The 27,925-nt window shown below is 45.4% G+C and overlaps 2 protein-coding genes across 2 annotated transcripts in view; one reads left to right on the forward strand and one right to left on the reverse strand.

Annotated features, from left to right (window-relative positions):
• RANBP9 (RAN binding protein 9) overlaps positions 1 to 21,291 on the forward strand; it is a 90,708-nt gene extending 69,417 nt beyond the window's left edge. The window contains 7 exon segments of the mRNA XM_030314813.1: positions 913 to 1,021; positions 3,522 to 3,712; positions 4,866 to 5,010; positions 8,331 to 8,452; positions 10,108 to 10,259; positions 16,819 to 16,930; positions 20,304 to 21,291. Coding sequence (XP_030170673.1) covers positions 913 to 1,021; positions 3,522 to 3,712; positions 4,866 to 5,010; positions 8,331 to 8,452; positions 10,108 to 10,259; positions 16,819 to 16,930; positions 20,304 to 20,434 — 962 coding nt within the window. The 3' untranslated portion in view covers positions 20,435 to 21,291.
• A 693-nt stretch (positions 21,292 to 21,984) lies between these two features.
• On the reverse strand, positions 21,985 to 26,483 carry NOL7 (nucleolar protein 7). The gene is made up of 8 exons (XM_030314814.1): positions 26,195 to 26,483; positions 26,044 to 26,104; positions 25,331 to 25,389; positions 23,617 to 23,648; positions 23,294 to 23,375; positions 22,596 to 22,717; positions 22,440 to 22,517; positions 21,985 to 22,162 (listed from the first exon to the last, which is right to left on the reverse strand). The coding sequence occupies exons 1-8, from the start codon at positions 26,458 to 26,460 to the stop codon at positions 22,086 to 22,088; spliced, it is 777 nt and encodes a 258-aa protein (XP_030170674.1). The 5' UTR covers positions 26,461 to 26,483; the 3' UTR covers positions 21,985 to 22,085.
• Positions 26,484 to 27,925: the final 1,442 nt, after the last annotated feature.

The raw sequence follows: 27,925 nt of genomic DNA on the forward strand, positions 1-27,925 counted from the left end.
TGTACTTCCCGGGTCCCGGTGCTGTGGCCAGAGCTGTCGGCCCGGGCTACCAGGGGCACGTCAGTGTGTCGCTCCCACAGTTAGCCTCCTAAGTGACAGTGGTGCAGCTAAGTCCACCAGGGAGGGGGTGGCTTGATGAGACCCTAGGCATCGAAACAACGTGATGGGTGAAAGCGATGTTTTTATAGGTCGCGCTGCTATAAGAACACTTACTCCATTGTGTTGTCACCAACTGTAGGCTTGTCTGTCTTTCTCGGTGTGTTTAAGCTCTGGCAAACCGGAGACGATCACTTTTTTTGTGTGCCCATCATGTAATTGAACAGCTTACCTGACAGCGGGGAACACTCAGTGAATGTTGAATTCAGACTTTACTCCAAGGCTACCCATTCTCTCAGTACTGGATTCAAAAGGTTATCATGTTTGATAAGGCATTTTGAATATTACCTCTTTAATGTTTGCTATGGTCTTTAAAAAAAAAAAAACACAACACTCTACTGAGATATGATTGGCATATTAGATAGAAGCTGACGTATTTAGTGTGTAAGTTGAAGAGTTGGGGCTTAAGGATTCCGTGAAGCCAGCACCACACTGTATGCCGTAAAAACGTCCCTGCTTTTAATCTTCGTGTTTAAAACTTCAGTAATGCTTCACAGACGTTTTTCTGTATTACTTGTATATTAATTCATGATTTTTAGAAATAGTTTATGAAAGTACTTGTTTTTCTAATTTTTTAATGTGTCTGAAATTGTTCCTTGATTGCCTGATAGAAACTATGATTTAAAACAAAAAAAGAAATGGAAGTTAATCACCGTAATTTAAATACTTTTTTTGACTAACTCTTTTTTTGACGGTCCACTAAGTTTATGTTTCTACTCTTAAAAAATTAATCTTTTGCCTTCTTTTTCTAAATAGGAATTCAGAAATTGGTGTTAGCAGGAAGAATGGGAGAAGCCATTGAAACAACACAACAGTTATACCCAAGTTTACTTGAAAGAAATCCTAATCTCCTTTTCACGTTAAAGTGAGTTTGTTTAGCAAAACGTTATTGTGTGTGTGTGTGTGTGTGTGTGTGTGTGTGTTACGTATAATCAGAATTGTTTTCATGTTTTAATAGTTTTTGTTTCACCTCGTGTCAGGTATTTACATAGAATTCTGTGATACAGCACGTCTCCATAACAGTTTGTAAAAAACACTTTTGTGGTAGGATTATAAGCAGATGGCATCTCTTGCTATGTTTCTGCTCTTCTATGGTGCTAGCTATATGTTTAAAAATGTTAAAATTGTAGTTAGAAGGTGGATATCTGTTTTTCTTCCTGCAGAGTACCTTATTGTAAGTCTGTGTCATTTTGAAAGCTGTGGTAAAATATATGTAACGTTTGCCATTTTTGCACGTGCACTTCTGTAGTATTTTTGTTTTAAGTTTATTTTGAGAGAGCACGCACGTGCACCAGTGGGGGTGGGGGGCAGAAGGAGTGGGGGAGAGAGAATCCCAAGCAGGCTCCGCCCTGTCAGTGCAGAGCCCGACGCAGGGCTCGTGTTCACGAACTGTGAGATCATGGCCTGAGCCAGAATCGAAAGCCTGACGCTCAACCGTCGGAGCCACCCAGGCAGCCCGTGCACTCGCGTAGTATTAAGTGGAGTCACATTGTTCTGATCGTCACCCGTCATCCACCTCTAGAACTTTTTTCATTCTCCCAAATGGAAACTTGAAGTCCCCGTTTCTCCCTTCCCTGCCTCCCAGCAACCACCATTTTACTTTCTGTTTCTGTGAATTTAAATTCGGCTGCTCTGGGCGCCTCAGATAAAAGAAAGCGTAACAGTGTCTGTTCCTGTAGCTGGCTCATTTCTCCCAGCGTATTGTCCTCAAAACCCATCCATGTTATATCGCATGTGTCAGTTTCCCTCCTTTTGAAGCTGAACAATCGATAGACATTTGGGTCGCTTCCACTTTGGTTCTTGTGAATAACGCTGCCGTGCACAGGGGTGGTGTGTGGATACCTGTGCGGGGTCCCTGCTTCCAGCGCTTCGGGGTATATACCCAGAAGTGGGATTGTTGAACCTGTGGTAAATCTGTTTCACTTTTGGAGGAGATTAATCCTTAGAGCTCTGTAGCCCTGCACCATTTTACAGCTTCAGCCAGTGGTATGCAAGAGTCCTGGTGTCCCCACATCCTGCCGACACTCCGTTTCTGCAGCTTTTGTTTCAATAGCCATCATAATTTGGCGTTTCTTTTTTATTGGTGTTATGAATCTTTGTTATCTTAAAATTCAGGTGTTATGAAGCCTAATATTTCAACTCTCTAAGTACCAGACGCCCTTTGTGTTTGTTTTTCTTTTTTTTGAGAGAGAGAGTGAGCCGGTGGCGGGGGCGGGGGGCAGAGGGAGAGAGAGAATTCCAAGCAGGCTCCGTGCCCAGCACAGAGCCCGACCTTTGCAGGCTTCGATCCCACGACCCTGAGATCATGACCTGAGCCAAAATCAAGAGTCGGACATTTAACCGACTGAGCCACCCAGGCGCCCCACCAGAAACCCTTCCTTTGTAAGCCAGTGTCAGAATGGTTTTGCTTAAGAGTAAAATTTTAAGTGTGGCACATTTTGGTTAAGAGGTTGCAGATGGGAGTTGCAGTGAGGAAGAGTGTGGAGCAAGGCGCTTCGTCTACGTGATGTGTACACGAAAGCTGTACACGAAAGCGTATCGTGTTCTTGCACGCCATCGGACTTGCCGCCAAATGCAAATACTATTTGATTAAACTATTTTTAGCTTCAAAAATGAAGTCTTCTGATTTTAAGCTATGGATTCCTTCATTTTCTTAGTGAATCTTTTTTAAAAAAAAAATTTTTTTTAATGTTTGTTTATTTTTGAGAGAGTGCAAGCAGGAGAGGGGCAGAGAAAGAGGGAGACACAGAATGGGAAGCAGGCTCCAGGCTCCGAGCAGTGAGCACAAAGCCTGACGCGGGGCTCGAACTCACTGACTGCGAGATCATGACCTGAGCCGGAGTTGGATGCTTAACCGACTGAACCACCCAGGCGTCCCTCTTAGTAAATCTTAATTAAAGGAGAGATAGTGTGTTTTGCTTTATACTCTGGTTTTTCCGGAAATGTTTAAATTATTCTAAGCAGTACAGTGTATGAAACTACATGTAGTGTTTTTAGCACACTATCTAAACGCCACACTTACTGATAGATACAAGTTCATAAGGTATTTCCTTTCAGAGATCTGTTGTTGCTACTAAATAAACTGCTCTTTGAAAGTGACCTAAGTAGGGGCGCCTGGGTGACTCAGTCAGTTGAGCGTCCGGCTTCGGCTCAGGTCATGATCTCGTGGTCTGTGAGTTCAAGCCCTGTGTCGGGCTCTGTGCTGACAGCTCGCAGCCTGGAGCCTGCTGCAGATTCTGTGTCTCCCTCTCCCTCTGCCCCTCCCCTGCTTGTGCTCTGTCTCTCTCTGTCTTTCAAAAATGAATAAACATAAAAAAAAAAAAATTTGAAAATGACCTAAGTAAATTTGTCTCTTATCTTTCTAGAGTGCGTCAGTTTATAGAAATGGTGAATGGTACAGATAGTGAAGTACGATGTCTGGGAGGCCGGAGTCCAAAATCTCAGGACAGTTACCCTGTCAGCCCTCGACCTTTCAGTAGCCCGAGCATGAGCCCCAGTCACGGATCGAGCATCCACAGCTTAGCACCAGGCAAAGGAAGCAGCGCACATTTTTCTGGTGAGACTCAGTCTTACGACGTTACTTTGAAGTGTTTGCCCTTCTTTGTAGTTTTGAACCAAAATGAAAATTTTTTGAAACGTGGACGTTTCCACATAGCTGTTTTGCACATGCACATACTTGACCTCAGCGCTGCTCTGGAAGGAAAATTGTAAGTGGATCGGACTCGTGTGTTTTTAGTACCAGAAGGTAACTTGAAGCAGAGCTGTTTCTGAGAATGGATTATTAGCAGATCTTCATAAGCAAAAGTCGACATTCGAGCTGTCTCTAGAAAGTAAATCAGTAGATATTTGGTAAAGGTAAAAGGTAACCTGTGTGTTCTAATCCCATGTAAATGTGAAGGCGGTGCCGTGGCCGTGGCGGCTTCGGCCACCGACCCCCACGCTAGATGGGCCGGCTGCTTTCTCTTTCTTTCCCCACCGGGCCTCTGCTCTGCCCGCTTCATTTTCTCATGTCCCTCTCTGGGCTCACCGGTCATAGTCTCTCAGGCTTTTGGTGTTCTAGGAACTAAAATTCTCTCCTTTCCTGCCTTTGAGGACATCACTTCTACAGGTTTATTTCCAGCCTTCCTTAGTCTTCCTCTGCTGGTCTCTCTCATTCTGTTCTTCCCAATGTGTTCTCTTTCCTCTGTACATTTAACCTTCTAAAGCAAAAGTCACATCCTCTTTCCTTTCATAGAGTAACACCTTTGCTCTTCCTCAGTCGGCATGCACCTTTCTACATTACCACCTCTTGGTTTATTTACATCGCCATCCTGTGCACTGCATGTGATTCTCACGTTTGTACCCTTCGCCACCTCCCCTCTTGAATTTCATACATTCACTCGGGCCCAGATGACTTCTTGGCCTCAGTGTATTCGTGCATTAAATGGGAGCGATGAGAACACAGGCCTCATGGGGGAGCTTGGGGGATTAAATAAGATCCATAATTAAGCCTTCAGTAAATGTTAGAGGAGATGATAATTACAGCCCACAATTAATATCCCTCTGTCCTTTCAAAGAAGTTATGTTTCCTGTTTAAGCAATGCATGGACTCTGCCACGTTATAAAAGTTTTAAATGCAAGATCAGAATATGGGCATATAGTCGTTACAACTGACCAGTAAGTTGGTGTTTGTTTCTGTTTTCATGCCTCTTTTTCTTGTTTTTCCCCAGGTTTTGAAAGTTGTAGTAATGGTGTGATCTCAAATAAAGCACATCAATCCTATTGCCATAGTAAACACCAGTCATCCAACTTGAATGTACCAGAACTGAACAGTATAAACATGTCACGATCACAGCAAGTTAATAACTTCACGAGGTGTGTGATCTCCTTAGCTTTTACGTTACTATAAGCAGCCTAATTATTAGCGTCGTCATTTTTAATCATTTGGAGAACTTGAATTAGATCGTCCATAGGGGGTCTGGGCGCTCCCAGGTCCTCAGAGAACAAAAGGGTGAGGAGTGAGTCCCAAACTCTCCGGGCTCCCGGGGGCCGGCAGCCTCTTTTCCTCTGCTCCTTCGTCGTGCTCCGCATCACCTTTTCCCTCTGCCGGGCTGTAAGCATACACACCGGACTCCTTGCCTCTGGGCTTCCTGTGGGCAGCGGCCTGTACATGTGGTCACGTAATGCTGTGCCTGTATTTCCAGGTTAAGTCCCAGTCGTTCATTTACTCTCTAGAAGTAACGTAGGGTACGTTTACAACCGTCTTTTTCTCTCCGTGTGGGTTTTTTGGTGTAGATGTGCATCAGGTTTTCTGAATTCCAGGTAACTAACTTGACAAAGAATCTTTTTTGAAAGCCTGACTTTAGGGGGCGGGGCTTGCTTGTTGCAGCAGAGGGACCTTCGGCCATTTAGTAAGCATACCATGAGCCCAGTGCGAGGACCCGTCGGATGTCAGACATTCTGCCGGGCCTGGTCTCCGGCTTCAGAGAGCTGGGAGAGAAGAGATGTGTGTGTCACCGTCCTGTCACATATATTCGGGTTGAATATTCACGAACCTCGAGGTTCACGAAATGTAATCGTTTGAATACGGGTTCTTACGAAATCAGCCTGCCCAGATCATCCAGCATCTGAATTCACTTTGGTTCAGGACTAGTGGCATGATAAAAAAATAATACACATGAAAAACGATGTGTAGATTTTATCAACTTGAGGTTGGTTTGGTCTTACAACATGAATTGTTTGGTCACATCCCATCTGGGGGGGAATAATGTTCATCAGTGCAAAACTTTCTCACTGAAGGAGAAAGGATGGGATCTGACTTTTGACATGGGAAATAGGATTCTGGAGAAAGGCGTATGTGTGAGAATCAGTATTGCAAATCAGGAGAGTAATGAGAGTATCAAGATGATCTATCCCAAGCGCCAGCCTGCCGAAGTAATGGCGTGTGGTATATACAGGTCATAATGGCAGTCCACAAAAGTGGTAGGAGAAGAGTAGGAAAAAACGCCCTCTTGTACGGAGGAGATTCAGGTTGTCTTTCACGGTAGAAATGACATAGTGGAAAGTAGGTTAGAGGACTGTGTCGTGCTGAAAATTCTGTATGGAATACGGGTGTGTGCGTGCGTATGTGCTTTATATATAGCACGTTAGCACTTTGTTCTTGGTAGAGGCTTCTGCCATTGTTTGTGGCAGGACTGGGGGCAATTCGGGCAGTGTGTGGGTTTTTGTCTGAAATACCTCCTCATGGCAAAGAAGTTGCTAAAGAGACCTGTTGTTACCTGCGTTCAGGGAAGCAAGCTCCCCGGAAGGGTTTGGCGACAGCATCTTCTGTGTGCCCTCCGGACGAAGAAAGTGAGCTTGTGAAGTGCCCGGAACCATTACACAGTAGCAGTTACTTTGTAGCTGCTGAAGGCTTTCCTTACAGCCCTACTGCGAAGTAGCGAGGGTGGTACTAACTATTAAAACATTGTACAGATGGAGAGCCAAAACCAGAAAAGTAAACGATACTTTGTTGTTGTCAACAATACACGTCAATAATTCGTGGCTAGTAAGTTGCAGAACAGTGACTGCGTCCCAGGATTCCGTGTGCTTTTTCTATTAGCACTCCCCTCCCCTGCTGCCCCATCTGCAACACTGCTCCCTCCGCCCTCCCTCCTCCCCTCCTCTCAGCCGGCTGTAAAACTGAGCTCACTTGTCACTTTCCAGGATGATTTCCTTGTTACATCCCCAGCAAAGGTGGTGGCTCCCTCCCAGTGGGTCCTCTGTTGGCCCCTGGAGGGCAGAGGCTGTCTCATTGTAACCTTAGCCCGCAACACACAGTGTGGGCTCAGGGGCTCTTAAGTGTGTGTTGAATGAAAGGATCCCTCCCAAATACCGAACTGAATTGTCAAAAAAAAAAAAAAAAAAAAAAGAAAGAAAGAAACAAGTGTTAGTATATTAAGATCACTAAGAGCTATGATCTCAACAATTTCCATTACATTAAACATTATTTTTTGAAGTTTGATTTTTCTTCTCATTGTCAAAGCTCATCAAGATACAGTCAGCAAGCTTTTCTGCCTGATGGAGTCATCCTGGGGCCCTTGCCCCCTCCTTCCTAGATCTGTGTCTTTTTGCCTTACACGTCTCACTGATGGAAGCAGTGCTCTCACACGCACACACTTAAACTCACGCACTCACCCCGAGGTGCTACCAGCGGTTACCTCTGGTGGTGTGTGTGCAGAGCGCGTTTTGCTTGTCTGCGTTCGGTGTTGTTTTTTTCCTACGAATGAATATAGGTTGCTTTTTTAATGGGAAAAGTGCATTTTCATTTAAATATTTCCTACACTGTCATCACGCGTTCCTTCTGGGTGGTATAATCCCTGCCTGGATCTTCACTGGAGAAGTCTTCAAGAGGAGGCGTTTGTCGTTTGTAGAGCGAGTGTGCGCGCCCACAAGTTCAGTGTGTGTCCAGACACAGTTACTGGCACGGGGCTGTTCTTCAGTAAATGTGACCTGAGGGAAAATGAGGAGCAACCTAAATACCGAAAATCACATTTTTAAAATGAGGATTTAGCAGTGCTTTTTAGATTCTGTAGCCAGCGAGAAAGCCTGCGAGAGAAAAATCGCGGTGGGGGCTGGCCGGGGTGTGAGAGGGCGAGCCAGAGTGGTCTTCCAGATCACCGTTCACCTTGGTGGGAGGCTGTGTTTCTGAGTGGTGAGGACAGATGCCACCCCGTCCAGGCCATTTAAAGAAAACCTCGTTCTAGAAGGGATGAAGATGAGGGCACGAGAAAGGTGAAGTGGGATCGGGGAATGGTTTGTTTCGACGGGGTAGTTTTCCCCTTTTTTGCCCTGACTGCTCGAAATGCGTGCGGTGTGAGGCTGGGGCACCCGATGAACACAGAACCAAGTGCAGATCTGACCTGGAAACACGGTGAGACGTATGTGAAAAGGAGTTTGTCCATACAGATATAGAGTCAGGAAACCGCTGCATTTTAGGACGTACACTGTTTTCCTCCTTCCAGCAGTACGACTTTGTTGCTAGTCGGCTACCTGCTGGCTTTGAAGACATTCAGGATAGAACCAAATACCTTGTTTTTGCAGACTGCTCTTGCCCTATGAAGTCAGTCTGTGAGGAGGCTAGGAGTAGGAATTTATTTTAAACTACGCTGCGAGGATGTGATTTCTAAAGTTAGGTGTTTCTTCTTTATTTCCAGTAATGATGTGGATATGGAGACAGAGCACTACTCCAATGGGGTTGGAGAGACTTCATCCAACGGCTTCCTAAATGGTAGCTCTAAACATGACCACGAAATGGAAGACTGTGACACCGAAATGGGTCTGCAGTGATATTTCTTACGTTTTTAATAAAAAAATGGTGACTACAAGGTTATGCTTTTACTTGTATTGATTCACAGCTGATGAGCATAAATCACGTTTAGCGATGTATGTGCCATGGGATTTGACAAGAGCACATATCCCGTAAACTGCCTCGTGAGCGCGGGCTGCTGCAGGGCGCGGTGCTTTCCAGTGCCTTCTGAAGTTAAGTTCCAGCCGGTTTTCTGTGCCGGACTGTCTTCAGCTCAACTTGGTGCTGGCGTTGATGCAGCCGTACTCTTACTAGCGTTCACTGTCTTTTAGGACACTTGGGGTTGGGGAAATGAATGTTTTTACACTGGCTTCAGTATAGCCAGCGAAGGCCAAATGGGTACAGCTGATTTTATAAATTCAAATCAATTTCTTAAGTTCATTTAATATGAATATCTGTGACTATGCATAGTTCAGTGCCTGGCACATAGTAGGTGCTTCAGTATGACCCCCTCCTTCCCTCTCCCTCCCCCGGCCCCCCCGAAATTATGTGGCTGAAAGGTGCATTAGCACGCGTAGTTTTGTTTTGTTGGTAACTTGCATAGTAAATTGAACCATAATGTTAAACCATCAGCAGACTTTCCCATCGATTGGAGAATGAAAATGATTGGAGCTTAAAAATTCTTTTCTGCCTGAATTCGATGGCAACATTAGATTTCTGAGTATTTGGGAGTTAAAGGGTCCTTATTGAGGACTGTTGTTGAGGATTATGTGTTCGGCGTGAAATCCATTTTTCCAGCGAGGGGGATAGTTGAGAAGGCAGCCTAGTTTTCTTCTATCAGATACCAGCACCCTCAACATTCAGAGTATAATCAGAGCGTGGTGATTGAGCGTTCTGGAGCCAGATGACCTGGATTTGAATTCTGCAACTGCCATTTACAAGCTGTGTGACCTTGCTCAAGTTACTTAAGAGCACAGTGCCTCGGTTTCTTCATCTGTAAAATGGGTGTGGTAATAATAGCAACCGCCTCATAGGCCACTGTGAAGCTTAAAAGGGCTACTTTGTGAAAAGCTAGTAGGCACAAAGGAAGTGCTTAGTAAATGTTAAGGATCGTCATCGTTAGTAATTTATATGTTATTAGGGATTCATACAGTTACGTTATTGATCAGCGGTTATTGTCAACCAAGATATATACTAAACAATTATTTTCTCAAAGTGTGTAATTCATCCTGTGATTCCCTGGTGTCTTCTATGTTTTTATTGGAGTCATTTAGCTTTTCACCTGGAGGAGTCCTTTTTTTCCATCTCTGCTCTGTGTCAGTCAGAGTAGCTGGAGTGGCAGTGCTGTTTTCTCCTTAATGCTGCTTAATGTAGTTTTAGAGAACTGTGCTTAACTTCTTCTACACTTTTCCCTGATATACCAGGGGCATCCTAAATGGAGACGATTTCGACGGACTTTGACCTGCGTGCTGGAGAGTAGAGCCTAGATTCTTGAGACCTAGATAAAGTATACCTTTTAGCTGCAATGTTTCCTATTAAGTGAAAAAGAAAACCGCATATTTAAATAAACTATTAGGTAGTAATTACTACATGAAACGTACAAAATGTTGTAAGCAACTGATGTTCATTTCTCCCTGGCACTCCATTTAATAAGAAAGTAAAATACTCATTTGTTTTGCTTACAGAAGTTGATTCGAGTCAGTTAAGACGCCAGTTGTGTGGAGGAAGTCAAGCCGCCATAGAAAGAATGATTCACTTTGGGAGAGAGCTACAAGCCATGAGTGAACAGCTGAGGAGAGAATGTGGCAAGAACACAGCAAATAAAAAAATGCTGAAGGTAGATTTGTTTTTCCTTGAAAAATTATTGATGTGTCAGAGGAACTAAAATTTAATTTTGTAAAGCACTGAGCGCTAGGAATTCTTGTTGGGCTTCAGGTAAAAAGGATGGATTCCGGGCACCTGGGTGGCTCAGCTAAGCATCCGACTCTTTATCTCAGCTCAGCCCTTGATCTCAGGGTCGTGAGTTCAAGCCCCACGTTGGACTCTGTGCTGGGCATGAAGGCTACTTAAAAAAATAAATCAGTAAAGGTAGGGATTCAATCCCAGTTCTGCCGCCTGTCAGCGTTTTATGCCCTTTGTCGACTTACTGTAATTTTCTTAGCTGTAAAATTGGCAGACTTATTAGGAGACAGGCGAGTTTGCTGATAAAACTATAAGTTTGCGATATTTTTATTTCCATAAACATTGCTCAGGGCTGCAGCAGATTGAACGTGTACCACGTGGCTTTCATTTTGACAGTGATTGCTGAGGCACTTTCACAACCCCAGATAGATAAAATACGTTTTCAGATCTCTTCTGGATTGATGCGCGTGATAGGTGGTAAGATGGCTAGGACTTCCGCGGTTTAGTACGGTGGTCACAAGTTTGCGTGTCAGTTGCGGATGGAGTTTTTCCCTCCCTTAAGTCGCCGTTGCTGCTAGTTGTAGAGATGTTAAGACTCCAAGAGGGTTTTTTTTCGTACTCGCGTAAGTCCCAACAGCCCTGTAAGTCTATGACATGTTGACCTAGCTGTTGCATTTTTTTTGTAATCCTGCGTCAGCTTGGGCTCAAAGGTGATTCGTTAGCAACATTTTCTCCTGCGTGTTTAAGAGGAGAGACGCGTGTGCTGTGGCCCTGAGACCGATGCTGGGGTGCAGTGGCAGGAGCAAGGCTTCTGCCAGCCCTTCCTGACCCAAACTGAGCCTCAGCGCCACAGTCAGCACCACCTAGCAGCACCAAACGCGGCCTAAAAGCGGCCAAAATTCAAACAGCTACCTGCACCGGAGCCTCCATACGGTGCCTGTGTAGACGGAACACCACCTGCTCAGCCTAGGATGGTGGGTGAAGGAGCCACCCACGTACATCGCCAGTTACGGCGTGCGGTCTTGTAGCGTCGGGGGCTGCGACGGGAGCAGCGGTGTATTTGCTCTACGCGGTACTTCACCCGCTGGATCGCACAACTGCGGTTTCTGGTGGCGACCCTGAGCTATCCAAAAAAAAAAAAGGAAGTTAATTATGATTTTTATGCTAAATAAAATTGGTGGAATATGTAATTTAAACAGTTTTTCATTTAAAATGTCAAATCGCTTGGTGGGACTGCAAACTGGTGCAGCCACTGTGAAAACGGTTTGGAGATCTCCCAAAAAATTAAAAATAGAATTACCATATGATTCAGTAATTCCACTCCTGGGTATTTACCCAAAGAATATGAAAACAGTAATTCTAAAAGATCCATGCACCCCTGTGTTTATAGCAGCAGCATTGTCTACAACAGCCAAATTAGGGAAGCAGCCCAAGTGTCCACCGACCGGTGAATGGAGAAAGAAGTGGGAGACAGACAGACAGACAGACACACACACACACACACACACACACACACACACACACGAATGTTACTCAGCCATAAAAAAGAAGGAAATCTTGCCATTTGTGACAACATGGATGGACTTCATATTCAGCTAAGTGAAATAAGTTGGAGAAAGACGAATACCACACGATTTCACACATATGTGGAATTTAAGAAATAAAGAAAACTGACCAGAAAAAGACTCTTAACTCTAGAGAACACACTGCTGGTTGCCAGAGGGGAGGTGGCTGGGGAATGGATGAAACAGGTGATGGGGATCAAGGAGCGCACTTGTGAGGAGCACTGGGTAATGTGTAGAATTGTTGAATCACCATATTGTGCACCTGAAACTATTCTAATGCCGTGTGTTAATTATACTGAAGTTTAAAAAAAAAACCAATAAATTAAAGCCAGACACTGACATATTAGGAATATGGCTGCCCACGTTTGCCCTATAAGGTGAAGAATTCCTTGAGGTCAGACTAGGTCTTTACTTAACTCCGCCCCCTTTAAATATATCCAATGCGCATGGCACCTCACTATTCATGAATGTTTATTAGAGTTTTGTTTATATGGGTTCTGTTTATTGATATTTACCATACTAGAAATTAAAACAAATGATTAATCTCCTGACCAATAATCCTGGATCCGTTGAATATTTTTACGAAAAATAACTTCCAGAAACTTTGGAAGAATGGCATCGCTTTACATTTGCCAGGCTTAATGGAGGGGAAGTTGGATTCTCGTCCCTACCTGTGCACTCGATGTGCTGTGCTGTCACTGTCACCGGCCCCGTGGCCCCTGGAAACCCCGCTGTGTGGCCGGGAGAGAATGAGAGTGAGGGTGAGGCGAGAGAGGGTTTTCTCAGTGTTATTACGAAAACAGTGTTGACGTTCCAGGACCTCCTGCAAGGATCTTAGATTGAACCCCGTGTTTCTGGACTGTACTTTGAGAACTGCTGTTTTAGGGGATATTTGGGGATACGGAATGTTTCTAAGAATTCACGTGCTTTTTTACGCTAGGTCATCTTGACTGTTTTCTTGTTAAAACTTTATGCTAATTGTGCATGATGAAGGAATGTGATTTATGTAGTGCCTTTCAGAATGTAAGATTTCACTTAATCAGCTTACTGTCTTTGATGCTGATGTGCATAAGCTGAGAAAATGGCATTGATGTGGCCTCTTCTCAAAGATAGTCCTTGATTATATATTGAATTATGTGAAGATGTAATTCATCTTCCTCATCTAAAGAGTGTGGATGGCTTTGATTTTGCACTTCTGACTTCTAAGCACATGCCAACTACTACTTTAAGAGACTTCCTTAATATTCTGAACTCCTTCCTTCCCATTCCCCAAACTTATCTTGATCCACGTGGGGACAAGACGACTGACTGATCCAAGTTACAAGTCCCCGAAGAACAGCTGGAGGATTTGAGGACAACATGAAGAGGTGGTTTTTTTTGTCATCGTTGAGAGGTTTAGAAATCATCCCCTTTCATTTTTCATTTCAGGGCACGTGTGATTGTAGTGGGTAATTTTTATCTTTAATTTTGTGTGGATCCGCGTAAGCATCTGAATCACACAGGCATCTGTAGAGAGAAAGATTCCTTTAAATGTGAAGCTAAGAGTTCCCTAAATGCTTTACTGTATTCTGCTTCCCAGGGTCCTGGGGAGCAGGCCTCGTGCAGAGCCCGGGGGGGCCCGTGTGCGGTAAAAATGGGGGGGGGGGGCAGGGCGTCCTGCAGCGCCCGTTTCCCTTGACCTTTCCCAGTTCTCTGTCTTCCTTTCCTCTTCTCCTGTTCTCTGTTCCTCACCTCCCTACGCCTGCCAGTGGCTTGTCAGACAGCTACCTGAGTTTGTTCAGGAGCTGCGTCCTGAGGCTCTGGCCGGAGGGACCGTGGGGTCGCACACGAAGGAGCAGCCCCGGCTGGCAACTGAAGCCAAAACAGAACCACTTAAGACCAGCCCTGTTTAGAAACTGCTGCAGACTTTAAGCCAACTACAAGTACAGTTTGAGAATCCTACCTGAATGATGTCACGTTTGCCTCAGAAGTTATTCCCACTGAGATCTGTTTGTTTTGAAGTGACAAGTAACCCACGATCCCACGCCTCAGAGTTTCAGTTTTGTGCCTTAAATCCCCCGTGTGTATATTTGACATAGTAAGTATACCATTTTGTGGTGTTGTCATTGTCCTAAAAATGTACTCCCAGTTTCTGTGCATTAGTTCTTTTTAAATGGCTACATGCTACTCTCTTGAGTTGCTGTGTCAGTTCATTTAAGCGTTGCTTTATTCAATTTTTTGCTTTTATTCAGATGCTTTAGTGAACGCCTTTATACATGCGTCTTTGTTCCTTAAAATTACAACACGGGATAGAGTCCTGGAAAGAGAATGATTGAGTCAAAGCTTGGGATTATTGTGGCTTTTCCTATATATTGCTATACTGTTTTCCAGAAACCTTCCCCCAGCTTACAGCAGTAGTAAAGGAAAGTGCCAGAAGTACTCCTGTGTTAGTCTGCTGTAGTGACTTCAAGCTCAGACCTTAAAGTCGCTTGTTTGCATTTCTTTGGTCACCACCATCAGTTAGGTTTTACTGCAGGATTTAAAACATTAATGTTGCTGCCCTGATTTCACTCCCTTTGAAAAGGAAAAGTTGTAGATATTCAGGGAACCTGGTGGCATAAGCCTTTTTTTTTTTTCTTGTTCTTCTTCTTTTAAGGTTTTATTAGTTTTCTTGCTTATAGCTTCACCTGACTTCCAAGCCTGTTCCATTGTGCTGCGCTGGGATCCTGCTGAAGTCAAGTCTTACCCACATCAGTCCTCCATTTAAAAGTCCATTGTCGTATTGGAAAAGAAAAACTTTAAGCCTTTGGGGACATTTTAGGATCTAACCCCCCTTACCTCTGGCTCCATCTGTGCCTTTCTTTCTCTCAGCCTGTTTCCACCTAGTTTGGGTCTCTCTGGGACTGTGACACGTGACACAAAATACTGCATGTTCATAAGCAGTACCCTGTCCATTGTTTATTTACATGTCTGACTTCGCCGTAAGACCGCGTGGGTTCTTGGCACAATGACTGGGTCCTGGTGATTGCTCTCTGTGTCCTCAGGGTCTGGCAGCTGTGTGCAATAATACTCAATTGTTTTGAAAATATTGGAGCTAAATTTTAGACTTTCTTCATCTTGATATTTAGATCGGCAGTTAAAAGAAGCTGCATCTTACTAAAAGAGGTTCTGTACTAACCGTGTGCCCTTAAGCTCTCACTGCCTCAGTTTGCTTCTCTGTAAGATGGGCATAACAGTATCCGTCTCCTAAGGTTATTGTGAGGATAAAATGAGATTCTCCACGTTAGGGCTCGAAACATTGCTTCACCCGGTATGAGTGCACGATAAATTATTACCATCATCATCTTTTTTTCCGTGAGGTTTTGGTGAAATACTAGAAGAAGGTGTTAACAGAAGAACGGTCTGCCTTGAGATCTGGGACCGCAACCTTTCTCGTTTTTGGTTGCGTGTCCAGATGTATAGACCCAAGAGGACGGTTTTGTGCTTAGAGGTTTTTAGGTACCAGTTGTTCCTTGAACACTTCTTCGGTATACTTCAGGTAACTTTCTGTGGCGTGGGGATGGTACCTCACTAGGTGGCTGTGGGGTCAATTAAGTCTTGAGCGAAGATCAGTGACTAGAGTCAGCTTCCCAGGATACAGGACGTTAATACTCTTTCCATCAGTAAATTCGGATGGCGGGGGTGGGGGAGCCAGGAAGTAGAACGGGGTGGCTCGGTGCGATGCACTGGAAGAAGCAGGTCCTGTGATGGGCGGGTGTGTGAAGCTGCTTCCCTGTTCCCAGCGTCTGTGAGTAGCTGCAGGGGACTCAAAATAGTGTAAGAAAGAAATTTTCCTTTCAGAGACCTTTCATTATAAAAACTGGGGCGAGCCGTCTACCACCCGTGAAATATTCAGCAGCGGAAGGAAGACCGTGGACCAGCCGCACGCGTTTTCTTTGAGAGGCACGTGTATTCCCCGCCCGGTAGCCTCAGGCCGCGCGGCTCCGGCTGTGTGGACAGCCCTCCTCCGGGCTCCCCGGTGTGCAGGCCGCGTGGGGTGAGAAAGGGCCAGAGCACAGCTGACCGGCAAGCCCGGCCTCCGCGGCCGCTCTGAGCAGCGGTGAGTTGAGCGGAGGAACGTCCGGGCAGCTGGACCTGGGATCCTTTCCTTCAGAAAGTCCAGTCTCCCACGTGTCCGTAATCCGCATTTTGAAAGTGGCACTGACCGAATTCATTGACGCTGCCTAAGCACTGTCCTACGTAGGCCTTCTGAATCGGGAAGGCGTCCTGTCATTCGCCTCTCTGGGGAACACCGCCCCGGATTAGGGCATGGACTTTGGGCCAAAGAGGACGACCTCCTGTACCGAGAGGTTAGAACGAACGGACGCTGCCAGTGTCCCGGAGCGGTTAGTGCTTACTGACTGGGAGTCACTGACTGAGAAGACCGCGTGTCCGTCCCTTTAGGAAGGGTGGCTCGACGATGGTTGGAACTACTGAATGTTCCTGAAGGGCAGCCAGTTTACCTTGTTGGTCCTGAGTTTGAGAAAATGACATCCAGGGAGATGGATCTCGGCCCCACATCTGTTTAAGAAAATAAATAGGCTCTGTCCTTTTAATGTCAGAGTCATACCAGTGGTGATAAATTATAGAGCATCTGAATGTTTTTGTCTTCCTCTTTAATTAGCCCGTTCCACCAGAATTTAATTTTGCCGTTGTGTATGTGTTGTAGGGATGGGGGAAGATTCAGATTGGCTGTTTACAGTAAAGAAGGAAGACCCATTAGGCTTTGTTGTATAATCTTGTTAAAAATATATATATAGCCTCATAATCATTGGGGTAAATGGGTTTGAGTGTTACCGTAGTCTTGTGCCGGAAAGCTGTGTATTTTACTCGTCTCTCAACCTTGTAGCCGCGGGGAGGACGGTAGCTGAAGCGTTTGAATTAAAAACCAAACCGCTGTGTTTTCAACAGGATGCATTCAGTTTACTCGCTTACTCGGATCCTTGGAACAGCCCGGTTGGAAATCAGCTTGACCCAATTCAGAGAGAACCTGTGTGCTCAGCCCTCAACAGTGCAATACTAGGTGAGTGAAGCGTCACTGCAGCCAGAGTGTCTGCGTATTTGAGACGGGATTCGTATTTTGGTAAAATCTTCATGTAGAAACCATTTCTACGTTTTAAAAAAGGTAAACTTATTTCAAAATACAGAAACCTTCCCCTCCACCATCTCAATTCCAAAATTAAATGGATTCAAATAGAATAATAAAAAAAAAAACCACAACGGTATATTGGGATCATACCCCGGGAAGTCTGGAAAGTGGAAGTCTTTGTGTGCATGTTGTGTAAGCGTTTTTGGGCTGAGCCACACATACCGCAGCTTCCGCTGTGCTTAAGATACGGACACGAGGGACTCGTGGGTGACGTGTGACTGCCCTGCCAGCACCAGCCCTTGGAGTAGCACCGTATTTGCAGGAAAGTTCAGCATATCCAGCCGTATTATGCCCTTACCGGATAACAAGCGAGGGGCGGGGGAAGAGAGCAGCAGTTTCGGTAGTGAGACTTCGCTAGAGGGGAGCACGGAGGGAGACCGGTTTGCCCTTCCCCTGGTCGGTTGCTGTCCCTGTAAGCAACTCACTACAGAGTATGCTTACAGGACTCATGTCCCGAACAAATACTTTTTCTGTGAATGCTATAACATTCTGTGCATTTATGTATAAACCGTACAGGGCGGTTTACGTGAAACTATGATCTTCTCTCGGAGATTCTTTTCAAAGGTAACTTAAAGAAGAGTGGCTTTTGACCTGACTTTACAGGCTAAATCCCCAGGTAAAATGAGGCTCCCACTCCTGCTCGGCCCTGTTACGTTTGGGAGCTTTATAGCAACACGTTTCAGACCATTTCAGGTGCGCGAGAGCATTGCCACAAAGAGCAGGGAGACCTGCAGCGGGCCAGGGACCGTATGGCTAGAATGTGAAGGGAGCAAGTGTTCCTACATGAGCCTTATCTGCTCTTACAAAGTTCATTACAGTTGACGCTCGAACCGAGTGGGGGTTGGGACACCAACCCCCCAGCACAAAAATTTGCGTGTAACTTTTGACTCCCCTAAAACTTAACTGCTGCTGGCGGGAAGCCCTGCCAAGAACAGGAGCCCTTGATAGACACAGATCTGGTATGTGACGCGTGTTGTGTTCTGGATTCTTACAATAAAGCTGGAGGTGAAGAAAACCGGAAGGGAAGAGCCGTCTACATCCCTGTACCGTATCAAAAATCGCAGCTGGAAGCGGGTCTGTGTAGTTCAAACTGGTGTTTCTCAGGGGTGAACTGTGAATTCTTTGTGTTAAAGTAGAACAGTGGGGGGGGGGGGGGTTGCAATAACGGTAAGAAAAAAAAAAGCGTCTTTGGTGGGGTTTCTATAAATTTAGAATCTGTATATAATAAATCACGTGAATTTTCTCTGGTTAATGTGTTGTATTCTCTTTGGTTATATGAAATCCACTTAGCTCTATTGGTAAAAACGGAACTCAGTAGTAATGCTGAGATTGTAGGGCAAATTATGGTTTACTGTAATGGTCTTTTTGAAATTACAGCCTTCATATTTAAGGATCAGATTTGTGAAGAATTTTTGAAGTAACCAGTTTTCTTAGAATAGTTTTTTATGTCGAGTTCTTTAAGGTAATTCAGTGATTAAATATGAAATTTTGTAGGGCCATTAAAGATGTGTACTCTCACTGTGCTACCTGGTAGATGGGTTCAGCTGTACCTAGTACTTAAATTTATATTCATAGGATTCCTGCAAAATTAATGACAGGCTTATTAATATAAATTGCTGTAGATGAATATGTGAATATTTATACATACCATGCTATTTTATGTAGTACCATCTGTAATTAGTGCTTAAAGTTGTTACATATTAATTGTATGTTAGTTCTTGTCAGTTGCAGATCCAAAAAGAATTTAAAGATGCTTATAACCACATGCCTCCTGATGCTTATCTTCCAGCAAGGTTACTTCCCTGTGAACCATCAGACATTTTGGAAAAAAAAAGCTTCCTTTTCCATTTTTTATTCCTTTTCATGTTGATTTTGTGTAAAACTGAAATCGTTCTGGACACAAGACAGAACTATAAAGTCCGTCCTGCTTAGAGCTGGCAAAAACTGTAGCACCATCAGAGTTTAGCTAAACAGCGTCTCGCCAAAGAATAGCCAGGACTTTATTAATCCTAACCCACAGACCGCTTTTCAAACCATACTTTCTCACTGATCTGTGTACCTTTTCTTACAGATTTCCATTCTTAAATTCTTGACCCTATTTTGTGTTCTTTTGTACCTTTAAATCCTGAATTTGCTTCCTTTATTTTTTGGTGCCATTCTTTACGGAACTTTCTCCCACCCCATTGCAACCTTGGAATCAAAAGTAGAATTAAATTGGGGCACCTGGTGGCTCAGTCGTTTGAGCGTCCAACTCCTTGATGTCAGCTCAGGTCATGATCCCAGGGTCGTGGGGTCGTGCCCTGTGTCGGGCTCTGGGCTGAGCGTGGCGCCTGCTTCAGATCCTCTCTCTCTGCCTCTGCCCCCTCCCCCACTCACATGCACGCGCTCTCCCTCTAAAATAATAAAAATAGGATAGTATGGAGTGTGGCCTTACCTGCCAGTATCATGGTCTTTGCCCTTTGTTGTCCACTATGCCTACAAAGGACTGAGGAGTGATTTTATTAATTGGGAATCTAATCAACTTAAAACTTGGACATCTCCACCCAGGGAGAGATCATTAGGAACTTGGCCAGTTTCACCAGTAGTTCATGGTTTCATTTCTGGCACAGAACTTGAAGTCTTGCAGACTTCTGGTATGTAGGACACGGAGAACAAATTTATCGGCCATTTAAAAAATATTTTATCTACCAACTGTAAGTCAACTCCCTCCAACGTTGTAGGGTGGTTTTGCTTTTGTCTTGCCTCACGGCCACCGTCACCATTTGCTCCCTAGAAGCCCAAGCAACATTCACCGGTATGCCTTGGAGACAGTTAGCCTCTGGTGGGTTCTATCCCCAGAAGGGGAGGAGTTTATCGGTGAAACTTTTACTTTAAGCCTGAGTGAGGCCTTTTCCTGTTAGGTCAAGTGACTTAAGTCAAAGAGAAATACTAAATAGTCCTTACTCCCCACTGTAAGTATCAGGTAAGACCGGACCTCTTTCCCATCATAGTTAATGTGGAAGTTTTTAAGTGTCGAATTCTGCAAGAATTTTCCTTCAGAGTCGAATACTCAGTACCCATAGCACCTAGTCCGAGTAGCAGGGCCAAGACGTTAATGACCGGCTTAGAAATGACCATTGCTAGTGAGGTAATTAAGAACAGTATAGGCAGGGGTACGTTTTCAAGTAATGCAGTATTTTCCCCGTTGAGAAGTTTTTGGGAAATGTCTTGCTAATTGCTGTTTCCATTTTTAACCATTTTTCCTCAGAAACCCACAATCTGCCAAAGCAACCTCCACTCGCCCTAGCAATGGGCCAGGCCACACAATGTCTAGGACTGATGGCTCGGTCAGGAATCGGATCCTGTGCGTTTGCCACAGTGGAAGACTACCTACACTAGCTATGCATTAAGGAGCTCACGTGTACATTGTGGCATATAGTCAACCTGGAAGTAGACCAGCTCTGCTGATTTGAAATTTAGATTTTTTAATTATGTACTGGGGACAGGTTTTTGTCGCTTTACATTGCTTCCTAGTTTACAGCATGATGCAAATGATTTTCTAACTTGGTGTTAGGAGAAATTATTTTCCATCTTTAACCTCTTAGTTGTCTAAGAGTTCAATATTACTGAATTTCAGACGTTCAAATTGATCATCACAAATCCTTTAAAACAATTACCTAAAAGAAACCAAAAAATCCTGCCGCCTTTGTTTGGGGGAGAGGGGGGAAGGAAACGGAACCAGTTGTGTTTGTGTTAGCATGTGGGTGATGTAAACTTCAATTTGGGAGATGCTCCGACCCCCGCTCCCATATAAGCATTCAATCAGTGTAACTTGCAAAACGCATAAACATCCGACAGTTTGAATTTATAGTGTTGATGGAAGAAATCATTTTTAATGTGTACTGTAAAACTTGAAATACTCAGGAGCTGAGTGAATATGTTTGTTGCTACTTACAATCCCGACCTGTTAGTCCCAGTAGTTTTGTTTTAACATGGTCTTTTTCAACTTTGTTTCCTGTTTAACTACAGACGACTTCTGTTGTAGACTCACAAGTTTAACTGTTGTATTATAACAGTATTACATGTCAACAGTGTGGTTATGACCTTTATTTATATAAAAACCAAATATTTAGTCAATTTACCGTGTCTTAATTTAATCTTTGTACACCTTCCATTTTTAAGTGCTTAAATGAGTACTATATTGCAATAAAAATGTAGTGATATAATTAACCAGCCATTAAAAATTTACTATTACAGATACTAGAGTGTCAATTGAATTTATATATTAGGTGCCTGCACACTTCTAATACAGAATTAGAGCAATTCTCTAAATCTGAGTTCTGCAACGCAAGACTGCCTTCAGCTTACTGGCCCCCCTAGAGTAGTAGGGTCAGGCCTGATGCTGTGGGTGCTGCCGCAGGAAAACAGGCAATTCATCTCCTGTTTCCGTAACTACAGTAGGAACGATGGCACGTGGCCTGCCACCAAAGCACACCTGCCCAACCTGGTTAAAAGTAACACTTAACCAAGATCACCACATCCTCTGGCTAATGAACTCTGCACGGAGGCTTCCATCTTCCTCGAGAAGAAAGACTTGCTGCACTGAGATACTGAGCTTTCAGCTACTTCCTTCCTGTCCCATAGCCTGGGAAGCAAATGCCCCTCAAAGCACCAGAACCTCTGCGAGACCAAGGCAGCTGAGAGCTGCAGCTGGAAACACACACCCCAGGGCCCACTTCTCTCGCCCTGCTGTGCACCCAACACCGCAGGTGGAAGACGAGCTTTCAATTAAATGCGCAAACGCTCATAAAAAAGGGAAACCATTCTTTTGAACCGGTTTGTCTTCCAACGTCATTCTCAAACTACGAGGCAGGACTGTCCTGAAGGATGACAGGTGATGGGGTACTTCCCCCAACAGACCTACGAGTTTTGCAGTAATCCTTCAAAACTCTTTATAAATCATTTATTAGATCTTTTTAAGAGCATTTTCTAAACCAGATAACTGAGTCCTATACATACAAGTTCTCATCCTTCATTTACTTCATTTGATTTACTTCTTAGAAGTTTTCATCTTTCTGACCATCCACCGTCTTTTAAACCTCTTGGCATTTTGTTTTTTCTGAGTTCCTAGAATAGAAAATTTTATACAGTAAGAATACTGGATACGAAATTCGCAAGAAACAATTCCAAAGTTTTCAAGATTCTATGAACATAAACACTAATCAAATTGTACAGTAGATATACCTACCACGCTGATCTATGTTTTAGAAGCAACCTCAAGATATTAATACAGAAGCCATTGTAAGGAAAAAATGGATATCTCACGATTATTTAAGTATTTACTACCTCCTTAAAAGAAAGTGTGCAATATACAAAAAGCTGAGGGAGCGGAGCTGGATCTTACCCCAAGCATTATTCAGAAACTGGGCTGCAGCCTTTTTCACTGGTAACCTCTTATTTTCAAGAGACAGGAACTTATTTACTAGAAAAGAGAATTATCTATCACTTCTTTGTTTAATCTGCAGCAAAAAGTGAGAGAGACAGTCTGTAAAGAAATTACCAGTAGTCCTGTTGGTTCCTGGACCATATAAAGAATTCTGTACAAAGGCTTTTGCTGCTTGCTGTCTTGAATCTCTCAGATCTTGATCTTTTAGCCTTAGAGCCAAGTAGCTTTTATTCTGGCTGGTGACAAACACAAAAGGTCAAAATGAGCAAATCTGATAACATGCTGAGTTTGAAAATAAAAAGTGTTTTGTTAGCTACTTAAAGTGAAAAGGGGCGCCTGGGTGGCTCAGTTGGTTAAGCGTCCGACTTCAGCTCAGGTCATGATCTCACACTCCGTGAGTTCGAGCCCCACGTAGGGCTCTGTGCTGACGGCTCAGAGCCTGGAGCCTGCTTCGGATTCTGTGTCTCCCTCTCTCTCTTCCCCTAACCCACTCACATTCTGTCTCTTGTCTCTCTCAAAAATAAACAAACATTAAAAAAAAAGAAAAAATTAAAAAAAACCCAAAATCCTAATTTTCTGTAAGTGCAGATCGTGAATAAAATGACATCACTGGGCTGTTTTACTACATACAAATAGACTAACGTTTCCATTTTAGGAGGCAGAGGTCTTATTTTTATGCAAATATCAGAACTGGTTTTCCCATAGAGAAGGTAATCTGAAACTACTATAATGAAACTATTTCCCCCCCACAAGCCAATACTCTCTCTCAGGTCAGCTTCACATTCTCTGAAAAGAAGAAAGACCCTCCTTACCCGACAGACTGTACTTTTTGTACTTTAGCTTTCTTGGAATCACTTCCTTTGTCACAGTCTTCATTTTCCTTCTGCAAATTCGCTAAAAAATTGAGTTTATATATGTAAAACAAAGCAGGAACATTTACCGGACTGTACTTTAAACATCCATTAGTACCAATCTGGGTGCAATCTTTATTTGTAAGAAATAGAGACAACGGGCCCAAGCTACGCTTGGCCGGGCCTATTCCCACACTCTCTCGGGGCCAAACATTTGGCTGCAGATATCTGCAAATGTACCCGACACTTACAAGAGAAGTTATTTAAATGAGAATAGTTCATACCTTCTTTCAACTTTCCTGATGATTTCTTGATGCTAAGGAAGAACAATAAAAACACTGATTGGTAAGGCAGATAGCAAAGACGACCCCACTGGTTAACACAATTTCATCTGCTTTTACAAAGATCTCCCCTTTTCATTACCACCACCCTCGGTTTTTACTCAGGATCGTTAATCAGTTTTGGAAGCAAAAGTCCCTCCCCAGGGCACTGCTACCAATTCCCAAACTAGTAATACGCTAGGAAGGGAGTATCTTCTCAGAAGTGAAGATCTCAAAGCCTATGAGCAAACTTCAGCAGAAGCAGATCGCTGTGGTTGACAGTAAAGTGAAAGACTTCAGGAAAAACGAGTTCTGTAATACAGTATTCAAAATACAAAGTGAAAACGTGGTAAGACTGCCTCGTTTTACTTGGAGGAATCACAAAGGGTTAATTCAGCAGTTCAGACACAAAGACAAGGATGGAGACAAGGACTAGCCGGGAAGAGCAGTGGTCTAACGAGACCAATGTGAACTGACAAAACACAACAGGAGACTCCCATGTGGAAACACCAGCACAGGAGAAAAGCTACACTAAGGAGGCAGCGATGACATCTGAGCTTGGTTTTTAAGGAGGAAAGGGGAATGTGCCCCAGGTAACAACTGTTAGTATGTTTACTGGTAGTGTTTACAGAACTTGAATAGCTCTTTGGAAAAGCCTTTTACTGAAAATTTTGAGAACCGCTGGCCTAGGCGAGAAATACAGGACTAGGGGTGTCTGGGTGGCTGTCCACTAAGCGAGCGGCTCAGGTCATGATCCCAGGGTCGTGGGATTGAGTCCCAGCTCGGGCTCCTGAGATTCTCCCTCTCCCTCTCCCTCTCCCTCCCCCGCCCCTCCCCTGTCTGCACGCTCTCTTAATAAATATTAAAAAAAGAAAAAACTACAGGACTAAACTTCTGAACTTAATAAAGCAGTCAGGAGAGGCCAGGAGAATATTAAAAAATTGCCGAATATCTGGCAGTCTAAATTTATTAAGGTTTGATTTCAAGGGCTAGAGGAGGACGAGAACTACTGCACTGGCCTTTAAACACTCGGCACAGGGCACAGCTGCTAAATGAGAGGAATGAAACAGAAGCCGGGGAGCAGCCAAGGCAAGCTGTCGAGGGACAAGAGGAGCCTCAGAGCCTGCCATGTGCCTGCTTCTCCACTAGCTGATAACAGTTCAAGACATCATTTTACTCACCACCGTCTCCCCTGCCCTTAGTACAAGGACGACAGGAGCACAACCGTCCCCTGACCGAACACACTGGAATCAGTAACTCGGAGGCTAGAGTTTGCTGTGGGAATGATCACAAAGTGGTGGGGCACCTGGGTGGTTCATCCGACTTCGGCTCAGGTCACGATCTCGCGGTCCGTGGGTTCGAGCCCCGCGTCGGGCTCTGTGCTGACCGCTCGGAGTCTGGAGCCTGCTTCGGATTCTGCGCCTCCCTCTCTCTCTCTCTGCCCCTCCCCCGCTTGCTCTCTCAAAAATAAACATCAATTTTTTTTTTTAAAAAGTGGCAGAAGACTGAAAAGTGGAGTTAATTCCCTCCACCTTTCCCACCAAATCCAACCACCTACTGTGTAGCTTTCTGTCTTCTTCTCTTTATTATTATGTGGATTCAAACAAACGTGTGTACCCGTATAGCATCCAAAGACAGGTGTCTAAGCAAGGCGTATATAACAAGATCTATTACTTACTTAGTCTGTTCGGCTGTAGTTAACTTCTCTAGAATGTTATCCGGAAGGAGTTTCCTTTTCTTAGATTAAAACATTTTTAATTAATTTTTAAATTAATCAGAGGTGAGATACACGACACACCCTGGGCTGCTTCTCAAGTTTCTGGCTCTAAGGACACAGCTTTACACCCAGAGCAAGAAATGAATCAGGCTGAACCCTCCCTGCCCCTGCGATCTCTACGCTGTGGAAGGAGTTGGGCCCAGGAAGCTCAGAACCTGTAACACATTCTTGGGAAGACTGAGCCAAGACTGGGAAGGCTGGCCCCTGTATTCCACCCCAGAGGTCACTGTTCTGCGATGAGCGCAGTCAAGTCACGTCCCTCAGCGGGCTCTCTGTGGCCAATCTGCCAAACGTCAGACAGCAAAGCAAAGATACTCCAGGTACAGCCTTCACTTTGCAAAGTACCCCAGCAACCCAATTTCGGGTAAAGAAACGACCTCCGCGAGACTAAACGACCAGGCTCGTCACGGTGAGCTGGTACAAGGGGGAGAACCCCATGATCTCAAACTCCCGCCTCTTCCCACTCCCATTTTCAATCGGTGGACAGCAAAGAGCGCGAGCGCCTTGGCTTTCGCCGCTGTCCCCAGAAATATTAGCGACTCTCCCTGCCAAACATGGGAATTCTGACCCGGCCGGGGTGGCTTTGAAACGGAGACGCCTCCCCAGCCTCTAACCTTTTGTTCGATGAACAGCTCCTCGCGTCGCTTCCTCTTCTCCTTCAGGAGCGTTTTGTCCCTGAGAGAAAGAGTGACAAGTCAGTGCGGGGCGACACGCGCGGGGGGGGGGGGGGGGGCGGTTTCTCCCGGCCGGCTGCGGGCTCCGAACCTGCGCACCGACTCCCGAACCCGCCGCTCCTCCTCTCGTGCTTCCGCCTGGGCGCTGGCGAAAGTCAGCTCCTCCGGGGCCTCGTCGTCAAACTCGTCGTCCCCTTCCTCGTCGTCTTCCTCCAGCGGCTCCGCGGCCGCGCCGCTGCTGGGCTGCCCGAGCAACAGGCCGTGCTCCGCCTCCTCCTCCTCCTCGGAGGCGGGCTGGCCCTCGTCCACCATCGCCGACGGCGGGACGCGGGACGCGCGCGGCCGCAGCTGCACCATGGCCCACACAGCGCCCGGCCGTCCGGCCTCTGACCCGGAAGCAACGCGCAAGCGCCGCGTGACGCAAAGAAAGAGCGACGCGAGTTAGGCCGCCCCCTGCAGGTGCAGATGCGAAGACGGCCGCGCGCCAGCAGAGGCGCAGGCGCAGAACGAGGAAGGGCGTGGCCTAAAGGGAGCCGGCCGTATTTGTTTCCTCTCTGTATGAAGGATGTTTTCCTCGCCTGGGATCCCACCTGGATTCCTCTCCGCCCCGCAGCAGTGGCTCGCGCTCCGGCTGCGAGAGCGGGCAGGGATGGGGCTCGTCTCCAGGAGGGGAAGAGCCATCGTGAGACGTCCTCCGCTGGGAGGCTGGCAGAAGGATTGGCTGGCTCCCCCCCTCCCCCTCCGGTCCAGTGGCCAGCTATGCCAGCCAGTGCCCAGAAACCTGTGACCGCAAGCCCCGGCGGCCCTACCTACCACGGGGATCCGCTTGGTCCTGTTAATCTGAAAAAATAAAACTGCCGGTTGTTTTACCAGCGAAAAATGGGTTTATTCAGGAATCGTAGAGAGTTGCAACCCCGGGGCAAACAGGCTGCAGGCAAAACCACAGCAAGTACCCCCAAAGCGTGGATCGCTCTTTTTATAAAGGAAAGGGAACCTTTGGGTGGGGCTGTTACAAACTAAAAGGCCATTGGAGTAAACTGGGAGTTCAAACTACAGTGGCTTCTCATTGGGCGAGTTGTCACGCTGTCATTGGCTGGGCTGTTGCTGGGGGAAGAGGAAAGCCTCTCTCCCTCCTGTGGGCGTTAATAAAGCTGTCTACACCTGCTAGGTAAACTGTTGGATTTGCAAGTAAGGGCAAGTGGTAGAGCGGGAGACCGCCCTTGCCCAACTTCCCAGCTCCATTTTAGTGAGGTTTCTCTTTATTAATTTTCACAGTCTAATTAATCAGTATTTGTAGAGTCAGCTCCCTTCACTCCCTGCACCCCAAAGAAGTGGCATTTCGAAGGGAAGAATTGTAGCAATAGGACCTCCATGCCTTCCAGTCCTCCTGTCGCCGACAGGAACAAGTTGACAGATGCAGGTTTCAATCAATCCTCAGCACCGAACATGTGCTTGGCAACCTCAGCCACCAGGCTCCCCTGACCACCTGCCCCCTGGACTGTCCACGCCTCTGTTCATCGTTGTTCGTCAACACCACTTCTGACAGCTGGTCATCGGACACCCCTATTAGGATGTAAGCAATGTGAGAATAGGGTCCTGGTCTGGCTCCCTGCTTTAACCCCAGGAGCCTTGAACAGTGGCGGGTGGTCGCAGATCCTGAATCTGGTAGAAGAATGACTTCACCGTTACTTAACTGAATGCAACCCGAGCGTTGTTTATATTCTCCGCCTCCGGGTATATTTTGTCTCTTGGCACACAGGGCCCTTCCTGATCTCTGTGCTTATCTTCTCCCACCCATTGCACAGCACTAAGTGATTGGTCA

Source organism: Lynx canadensis, chromosome B2 (assembly GCF_007474595.2).
Source record: "Lynx canadensis isolate LIC74 chromosome B2, mLynCan4.pri.v2, whole genome shotgun sequence".
Lineage (NCBI taxonomy): Eukaryota > Metazoa > Chordata > Mammalia > Carnivora > Felidae > Lynx > Lynx canadensis.

Bases quoted from the DNA above. Each gene is read 5' to 3' on its own strand.
- NOL7 (XM_030314814.1), bottom strand. From the start codon at position 26,460: ATGGTGCAGCTGCGGCCGCGCGCGTCCCGCGTCCCGCCGTCGGCGATG. The intron at 23,649-25,330 runs GTAAGTAATAGA...GTTCTTCCTTAG, and splicing joins ACTACAGCCGAACAGACTAA to CATCAAGAAATCATCAGGAA. The intron at 22,718-23,293 runs GTAAGGAGGGTC...GTTTGTCACCAG, and splicing joins CAAAAAGTACAGTCTGTCGG to CCAGAATAAAAGCTACTTGG.